This window comes from Perissodus microlepis, chromosome 14 (genome assembly GCF_051167445.1).
Source record: "Perissodus microlepis isolate ML-2025 ecotype Zambia chromosome 14, ASM5116744v1, whole genome shotgun sequence".
NCBI lineage: Eukaryota > Metazoa > Chordata > Actinopteri > Cichliformes > Cichlidae > Perissodus > Perissodus microlepis.
The window spans coordinates 27,708,328-27,717,940 of NC_140474.1; the positions used below are offsets into that span (position 1 = coordinate 27,708,328).

Genomic DNA, 9,613 nt, shown 5'->3' on the forward strand with positions numbered 1-9,613 from the left:
TATTTTTGTGTTTTTCTTTCTTTAGTTTTTCAGACAACTCACACTTTTAAACACTTGTAATGAGCTGAGTGAGAGTGTGTGTGTGTAAGAAGTACCACTTTTAACAACTTCATTAATATTGTTTTGTATCATAGTAATAAAGGTTAGTTTTAATGTCTGTATCTCCTCCTTATTTAATCTTGGATGTTCTTTTCTAAAAACCTCAGGATTGTGCAAGTACTTGGTGAGTTTAGAAGGTAAGTGAAACACTAAACAGAAAAGAAAAGAGACAGACGTGTGTTTTCTGTTAATACCATAATTGCAGTCATCTTAAACAAACACATGACATTTCTTTGGCACGATTGCTTTTTCACTGATTTGAAACTTTAATGTGTGGGACAACAATTCTTCTAGTTAAATAATTCTACAAGAATTATTTAACCGAGGATAGAAAAACTACATCTGTGCCAAGTTTCCTGGTTAAATCGGCTGTCTGTGTAAAAAGCATAAATGGCTGTTTGTCTTGGTGTATTGGTCTTGCAATAGACTTGCAACAGGGTAACTGGAATTTTGAGAGTGGACAATTTTGCCAGCATGGCAAACTAGATCAATCTGCTGGGACATCTGATTTTAGGACAATCGCTTGTTGTTCCACAGGACACTGACAACCAGACATTAGATGCCACAGCCCTGGCCCACGGTATCCCCCATGCATGCGGTGGGCCTTTTGTAGCCAATCAGCACTAACGATTAATCAGAGGAAAGAGAGCAGCTTAATGAAGGTGACAAGGTGAAAATAGGATGATTGATGTGCCGGTGCTGTGAGGGCATGTATAGCACCACCTACCCAAGTGTTGAATATAAGGAGGCTTTGAAGAATCTACAATAATTGTGTGTTGTTTGTACATGAATCACAATGTGTTACTTCAGAGGTGTGATGTTTTCAGGGTTTTTTTTCTGCACTGCAGAAAATGGTAAAACTACTGTGAACTTGGTGGATCTGTCCAGATCTTTGACTGGAAGCTATTTCTATGAATGAGTGGTTCAAAAATGTGTAAGTGAAAAGCTGCCATATTTTCTGCACTATAAGGTGCACTTAAAATATTTTAATTTTTTCAAAAATCGACAGTGCGCCTTATAATCCGGTGCACCTTATTTATGAATTCTGGTTGTGCTTACTGACCTTGAACTGATTTTATGTGGTACAGGGTTCTCAAAAATCTGTCAAAACATGTTTTACTACAACTTTGGTGAGCTACAAAGCCTCAGGGCTTGATGGATTGTCAGAGCATTACGGTAACCGTAGTCAGGAGCCTCGCGGAGTAATCTGGGTCCAAAACTCAGTCAGCTTCAGGTCCCAAAGTCAAACGAACACTGAGGGATCACTGAGAGCTAAAAACGGTCTAACTTATTTCATCTTTAATAAAATGATCAGCGTTGCTGCTTTACCAAATTTAACAATTAAGTTTAACGTCCAGGCATCCATGAAAACAGAATTTATTCAATTTAACTGAGTTAGAGGTTAGCAGGAAGTTAGCTTGCTAGTTTCCACCTAAACATGATCATCATAATCAGTGTTACCAATTCATACACTGGTTTATCATCTAGACTTTTTTTCTCATCCAGCACCATGATCAGGTCCAGGTTTTATTTCATCTTTGATTTTTCAGCTGCTGTGCCTGAGCAGCCTCCCAGAGACCCTTTGTTGCAGTTAGTCTTCCTCCAGAAGCCATCTGGCTGCTTGATCCAGCTCTGGCTGCTGCACCGGGAAAGAGCAGTGAGGAGGTGGATTGATAAATGAAATTCATAACAAAAATTCATAATGAACTTTTTCCATTTAGGAATAATAAAAATCAGCTTTCTTTTTAATTGCTATTAACTGACAGTCAGATAACCAACTTTTAAAAACATATTCATAAACACTTTGCAGTCAACAAAATTTGCACAGAGGTTATAGATGAAATAAAAGTATCACGTGTTTTCTAGGTGTGTTTATAACTCTGTTATTGTACATATTCTGTGTTATACATCATAATCATTCCAGTCTTTTTTTTTTACTGTTTTAATCTTTATAAAACTGTTATTTATTTATTTAATTTTGTGATTTCTGCTGCCCTATTGGTCTGGTCTCTCTTGAAAATCTGAGAATGTGATATTCATAATAAAAGGATTTAAATGTTTACTGCCAAAAAATGATTGCACTTCATAACAGAAATGTGCTAACTGGCTTGAAATAGATTGAAACTGTTATGAGATTGCTTCAGGGAGCAGACATGACACCGTCTTTTAGGTTTCGCCATCACTTTGTATTATGCGCACAACACCACCCTCCTCTGGCTTCCATATGAACTGCACCTTAAACATCAACTGTTTACAAATGTCATGACACAAACAAACGTTTCAATACCGTAAATCACTTTTTGGACTGCGATCACTTTTTGGCACAACATCGGCTCTGATAACATTTAAAGCGCATTGGAAAAACTATTCTTTAATGCTAAAAATCCATTATCAATTGTAATTATTTATTTATTAATTTAAATTTCAGATATCGATCTTCATTTTTGTAAACTGGTGAATTCATGATTTTTTAAAGAATTAAAACGACAAAGTTTATCAATATATTTTTTAAAAAGGATGAATAAAACAGTAAAATAAAATGAGAAATATATATATATTTTAAAAACTATGACAATTAGACGAATTTTATTTTAAATATTGATTTTCGGTGACACTGGGAGTCATGGTGATGATGACGTGTTTGAGTGCAGGTATAAAAGCAGGAGGCAAAATTGGAATTCGGGTTTCACATTTGAGCGCAAACAGGAGCTTTTTCCCACTAGTGCTGTGAAAACTCGGATTTTTCAAACTACAGCTAACGTTTGAAAATCTTCAAGAAGGATTTGCAAAATGACTTCTACAAACTTCAGTCGCGAGATGCACCTGCTCTCCGTTTTCATTGAGGAGGTGATAGATCAACGCTACGGTGAGTACAGCAGGCTAATATGTCAGAGTGCTAGCAAACAAATACAACTTAGATTTTTGTCTTTTATTGTTTGGAAGTAGGACTTCATGAGTGTTAACATTTAGGATGAGATGTTTCATACTTGAGTAACATCAATTTTAACATGTGCCAGTACACTATAAAGATGGCGCCATGTTTTTTTTTAATTGCTGAAAAAAAAAACAGTTGAATGCACGCGCCCTGGAAACGACGTAAGGCATTGGAGGACGCTGACGTCAGCGCGCGGGCCCGTTTTTGCATGTAGAGGGTTTGAGTTGACATGTTTGGGCTGCTGGCGCTGAGTTATACGTGAAAGTTTCATAGATTGTGAATGTGTAAAGCTGGAGAATGGAGTTTTAAAAGTTCACAAAGTCGCTGGATGAGTTTGAGATTGAAACAGTGTGTGCCTGCAATAAGGAGGTGGGAGGTTTCTCACCTAAATGTAGCTGCTTTATTCTCAAAATATCGATGCTCAACTAATATGAAGATATTACTCCTTAATGTGAATGCGTATTAAAACCTCAGTGAAAGTCCATGCAGCCTTACACCACATGAAAACTTTTACCAAAAAATGTGAAGGCTTTCATAAACAATGAGTTCTGCTGGGAGCTTCTTACTGTTTGTGTGTGGAAGAGCTTATGATGATGTAAAGCCATGTCTGGACAATTTAAATTCAGGCTTTAATTTGTGTGATCACATGATTAACGTAGATGCACGCTTTGCTTTCTCGTAGCTGAGCTGGTGAGTCCAATCACTGCACCTCAGATGGTCGTCATTAACTTGAGGAACCGTGAACTGAGCAGCAGCCATCTGGACTCCATGTCCCACCTGGTCCTCACTCTTTACCATAACCTGGTGACTGGGTCCAAGGACTTTCCTTACATACCTTTTAAAGGATTGTTCCACCAGGACCAGGTGACGACACCATTTGTCCATGTGAGGCAGAGCCAGAGAGAGAACACCACTCCTTCTCCTCCTACGGACTCACCAGCTGGCATGATGCTGCCGCCTGCGGGCTCCAGCTCTCATCCACGCTTCCTGACTCCAGTTCTTCCAGAGAAAGCAGATCTTGCTGTGCTGAAGGCAGATCGAAGGAACTGTGTCCGCACCCTGACTGTCGACAGCCTCCCCGTCACCAGAGTCATCTCCACTGTTTACCGAACAGAGGACACTGAGATGACGAACCGCTGGAGAATAACAGACTACAGCGCGGACGGCAGAGTTCTCACTTCGGTGCTCTGCCGTTTTCTAAATATGTCGGCAAAGCGTGCTAAGAGGAAGGCTCCGGAGGAAGAGAGAAGCATCCGGAGCCCGACTCCAGCAAGGAAGCGCTTGAGATTATAATATACAGTGAAGCATGTCGAACGTCAGCAAGCCTGAACAAAGTGGTAAGTAGTAAATAGTGCTTAAGGTTGTTTCTAAAATAGTGTCCTAAAATATTTGAAAATCGTTGAGGTTTTAACTTTTATTCTTTCTTTTCTGCCTCTTGTTTCTAAAAGTCAGGAAAAAGAGTCACGCTGCGAAGAAACACCACACAGAAGATTTTCCCTCAGTAAAATGGTAAATATATTCATCTTGTTATGACGTTTGCTCACAATAACCAGGAGTGTTTCTGAAGTGATTCACTCTCATTTGGTGTTATTTGATCCAAAGACAACTGAGGGTCTTCACAGCAGCGTGAACGGCCGTCACCTGAGAGCAAGACAGTCCTCGGGCCTTTGTGGTTCCCTCCAGGTACTCCAGCTTCATCCCACAGTCCAGAGAGATGCAGTTAGGTTGAATGTGAGTGTGAATGGTTGTCTGTTTCTCTGTGTTAGACTGACCTGTCCAGGTTGTACCCCCGCCTCTGGCCCACAGCTGGGATGGCTCCAGTCTTGAATTGGTTAAGCAGAAGAAATGGATGGAAGGAGGATCCAAAGAGAAACATTGAAGGCCCTCTCACAAAAAAAGATAAGAACTCATTTTACACATTGTTGAAACATCCTGAAAGTTATTTGTTGTGTTTAGAAACTTGTTGAACTGTCATTAGAGTTTGTTTCGACTTGTTGTTCATTTCTTATTCGGTTCAGCTGTGTTTCTATGTGTCCTTAGTTCCCATAATCAGCCTCCTGTGTGTAAATATTGTGTCAGTCTCCCTTTGTCCCTTGTCAGAGTGTTAGTCTCCGTCCCCTCGTGTTTCCTTGCCTCAGTAGTTCTGTTTCCTACAGTTTTCCCCCAGTATAGGTTTTGGTTTGACGTTTTCAGTTCCCTTTGTCAGTCTTTGTATTTGGTATTTCCTCATCAGTCTCATCACTTTCCTCTGCAGAGAGAAAACAATAAAAAGACCTGAAGAGACGTCTATGCAAACGCTCTCATTGTGAAAGATAAGTATACATCCAACTAATCTGTGACTCTGTCACAGCTCTGATCAGCAATTCTTTCAGGTTTGTCTGTTTTGATGATGTTATTAATTGTTATTATCCTTTATCCAGTTAACTTTCAGAGAGGAGCGGAGGGAAGAGCGAAGCCAGCGTGCTCTGTAAACTCTCATTAAAAAAAAGATAAGTATATATTGATTTTATATTATTATGACAGCTCCTCCTCAGTGAACACTTCCTCTAGTTGCTGAAATCATTTACTAATTTTTTTCTTCCCATTTGTCTTTTGTTTTTCAGAGAAAACAGAGAGGAGCCAAGGTGACATTAAGACCTAAGACAGGACGGATTGAACCCTTTCTCGTAAAAAGATAAGTATTCACTCTGCTTTTAATCAGAATATTGATAAAGATCTAAAATTCTGCTCACCTGGTTGATAAAGTTACTAAAATGATTCCCTCTTTTCTGTCATTTGTCCTTTAGAGAGAAGATGAGGAGAGTGAACGTCAGCAAGAATGAACAAAGTGGTAAGTAGTAAATAGTGTTTAAGGTCGTTTCAAAAATATCCCAAATATTTGAAAATCGTTGAGGTTTTAACTTTTATTCTTTCTTTTCTGCCTCTTGTTTCTAAATGTCAGGAAAAAGAGCCAAGATGAGAAGAAATTCCACACAGAAGATTTTCCCTCAGTAAAATGGTAAATATATTCATCTTGTTATGACGTTTGCTCACAATAACCAGGAGTGTTCCCGTTGTTCTGAAGTGATTCACTCTCATTTGGTGTTATTTGATGTTTGTCTTTGAAAGGAGCGGAGCAGTAACGACACTGGGAGACAAACAACAGGATGATCCAAAGACAACTGAGTGTTCAGAGCAGCGTGAACGGCCGTCACCTGAGAGCAAGACAGTCCTCGGGCCTTTGTGGTTCCCTCCAGGTACTCCAGCTTCATCCCACAGTCCAGAGAGATGCAGTTAGGTTGAATGTGAGTGTGAATGGTTGTCTGTTTCTCTGTGTTAGACTGACCTGTCCAGGTTGTACCCCCGCCTCTGGCCCCATAACAGCTGGGATGGCTCCAGTCTTGAATTGGATAAGCTGAAGAAATGGATGGAAGGAGGATCCAAAGAGAAACATCAAAGACCCTCTCACCAGCTTTCATTTATTAAATTTGTCTTTACTGAACGATTTCTGGTGTGTATTTGCATTGATACTCAGACAACAGCTCCTCTTTCTGTTTGTGCTGGAAGATTCAGGCAAACACATATTACATATATAGATTGTTATGATATGACTCAGTTTCACATTTAGTGCTATATGATAATGATAAGGTCCAGTTTAATAGCATTGCTAGTGTCTAATGAAATGAACACGTGATTTTCAGATCCAGCAAAGTGAATATTTTTCACTGTGGATAAATTACATGGAAACGTTTAATGAGTCATCAGCTATTTCACTACAAAGATGATGTGATTAAAGGTTCTCATACATGCAGGTCAGAAGTTTTGCTCCATCCTGGATGGTAAATGCTGATCAATGTTTACACATATCTGCACATTTCTAACAGCTCATTTCACAGGTCATCAGTCTCCTGACTGCATATGCAGAGTTTTATCATCACGTGTTCATGGCAGACAAACATAATTATGAATTCTTGTTTTAGTTCCATTCAGTCACTCAACATCAGGTGTCTGCTTGTCCTGAGCTGTGAGAACTACAGTGAGTTGCTTTCCTCTTTAGCTTAGTATTAATAAACCAGGTCGTAGGTGGGCACCTGCATCAAGGAGTCAAGAAGCATATTTTATTGTTTAATGGTGAAAATAATGGATTGTTGTTTATTTGTTTAATGGAAAGACTGAAAGTGCTGAAAGTGCGGCCTGGTGTTGACTTACACTTATTCAAAGTGATGAAGTACCAACAGATACTAAAAGTCACAGCCTGAAACACGTCAACTGCTTTATTATTTCTAGTTTTAAATAAACTGTAAGTTTATGGCCCCTGTGGCTCGATCAGGCCCCTTCCGGGATGTGGAGATATTTATTATTTACTATAACTTGTGCTTATGTTGGTTGTTGCTGTGGTTTCGCTACTGTGTTTTTCTCTTTTTGCTTGTTTTTATTTTTCCAGCAGGTGATCAAACAGATTCCAATTTTCTCTTATCTCTGTGTCTCTCTTCTCCTATTTTTTTGCTTTCCATCTCCTTCTGTTGAGCATCTTCCCAACTTCTCTTTTCTTCATCTTTCTCTTTCCCATCCCCCAGTCCTGTCCGTTCTGATTGTAATAATTTCAAAGTAAAGAAAAGAAAGAAATAATAAAGAGCTAATACACTTTGACAATCAAGTGGACCAGTGTGGCAAAAGCTGTAATGATCCATTTGGGAAAATAAATCTGTTGGACTGATAAACTAATATACTATAATAATACGGTATGAAAAATGGCAAACATGAGAATTCTGTGTGTTTTCCTTCTTATCTGCAGACTAACAGTCCACAGGTTTGGTGCTCAGACTCTGATTTGTTCCCTGGAGATGGAGGAGAGAGAGCACAGAGGACAGCAAGGTGGAGGAGTGAAGGAGAAGGTGGTGCAGCTCAGTGTCCAATCAGGAGTGAGCATCTCTATATATGTATATAGAATATATATATTTCGAGTTTTTGTTTTGACTTTTTTGTTTTTTGTTTTTTAAAGCAAACACTAAAACTGTCACCCACACCTCTGAAGATAAAGATAACTAATCATAAATAAAGGGAAAATTATCATGATGAGGACACTATCAGAGGTAGTTCAGGGAACTGTTATACTTCATACCAGGAAAATCGTTTTTCTTTTCTTGTTTTTTTGGCTCGACTTCATGGTAGACAAAATGAAGAAGAGTGCTTGATTGCGCCTAAGTAAGTAAAAGCTGCATGGCAAAACAACACACACCTTCACTGCAGATGCATGCACAGAAACCAGTATTTTTTGTATCTTAAATATTAAGTAGTGTGTGTACAGTAGTCAATATAATGGGATGTGTCCTAAAGCAGCGAAAGAAGAACTGAGTTCTTACAGCATTTTGCAATATTTAGGATTTTATTGAACACTTTTACCTTTCAACATTTGTAACATTAATGAGTAATGAAGCGTTGCAGAATAATCCTGTGTTTTTGATTATTTATTGTACACTACAAGTAAACAACAATAAGTTAAACATCTGTCACATCTGTCAGAAGCTTGGATACATTTACTCCTACAAGGATTTTACTCTTATGAAATGTAAAAAGAACTCTGAAATTATATTTTACAGTTTTTCACATAAACTGTTTTGCTTTGCTTACAGTTTTATGCATTACAGATATCATCTTTCACTTGTGTATTTTAATGTGTTTGAGAACAATATTTCTGTTGTGCAGACTTACGGTTGGTAAACAGCAAATATCCAAGTCATTCAAAATAACATCTGTCATGTAGCTCCTGACTCCCTAAGAGTCAAAAGCTTTACAGTATTTTATGAAGACATACAAAAGTTTAGCTTCAAATTAATAACTGAGTTACAGGGTCAAAAGTAAAACAGTACTTTTGTTGTGCTTTTTGACAAATTCCTGTTAAATGTATTGGACCCTCTGTTTTTAGGTTTTATTTTTTTCATCTTGACTTCCTTGGAAATGCTAGCAAGAAGTCAGTTCAACAGATGTAACTTATATTGAGATTCGAGGCGGTGCAGTATTAATATCAGAATCCCTTAGTTTTGATTATTAATCCTCTGGTTGACCCCATATTGCATTTTTTCATCTTAAAATGATGCACAGTCTTTATGTGAAATGTACTGTCTTCTTGATATTTATCAACCCATCAGTTTGTATTTCTGAGTGTTAATAAAGTTCCAACTTTTGTATTGTAACATTTTTGTGTTTTTCTTTCTTTAGTTTTTCAGCCAACTCACACTTTTAAACACTTGTAATGAGCTGAGTGAGAGAGAGAGTGTGTGTGTGTGTGTGTGTAAGAAGTACCACTTTTAACAACTTCATTAATATTGTTTTGTATCATAGTAATAAAGGTTAGTTTTAATGTCTGTATCTCCTCCTTATTTAATCTTGGATGTTCTTTTCTGAAAACCTCAGGATTGTGCAAGTACTTGGTGAGTTTAGAAGGTAAGTGAAACACTAAACAGAAAAGAAAAGAGACAGACGTGTGTTTTCTGTTAATACCATAATTGCAGTCATCTTAAACAAACACATGACATTTCTTTGGCACGATTGCTTTTTCACTGATTTGAAACTTTAATGTGTGGGACAACAATTCTTCTA

At 38.1% G+C, this 9,613-nt stretch overlaps 1 protein-coding gene across 3 annotated transcripts; it reads left to right on the forward strand.

Annotated features, from left to right (window-relative positions):
• Window positions 1-2,746: 2,746 nt before the first annotated feature.
• On the forward strand, window positions 2,747-9,207 carry LOC146374103 (uncharacterized). Of its 3 annotated transcripts, none has more exons than XM_084951546.1 (10): window positions 2,747-2,965; window positions 3,717-4,371; window positions 4,483-4,543; window positions 4,637-4,717; window positions 4,801-5,712; window positions 5,825-5,864; window positions 5,976-6,032; window positions 6,143-6,270; window positions 6,354-6,524; window positions 7,809-9,207. In XM_084951546.1, the coding sequence occupies exons 1-2, from the start codon at window positions 2,890-2,892 to the stop codon at window positions 4,325-4,327; spliced, it is 687 nt and encodes a 228-aa protein (XP_084807672.1). In that variant the 5' UTR covers window positions 2,747-2,889; the 3' UTR covers window positions 4,328-4,371; window positions 4,483-4,543; window positions 4,637-4,717; window positions 4,801-5,712; window positions 5,825-5,864; window positions 5,976-6,032; window positions 6,143-6,270; window positions 6,354-6,524; window positions 7,809-9,207. The 3 variants fall into 3 exon arrangements, with proteins under 3 accessions (XP_084807672.1, XP_084807673.1, XP_084807671.1); XM_084951547.1 differs by lacking the exon at window positions 6,354-6,524 and having other exon boundaries at window positions 7,809-7,935; window positions 8,186-9,207; XM_084951545.1 differs by lacking the exon at window positions 6,354-6,524.
• The last annotated feature ends 406 nt before the right edge of the window (window positions 9,208-9,613 follow it).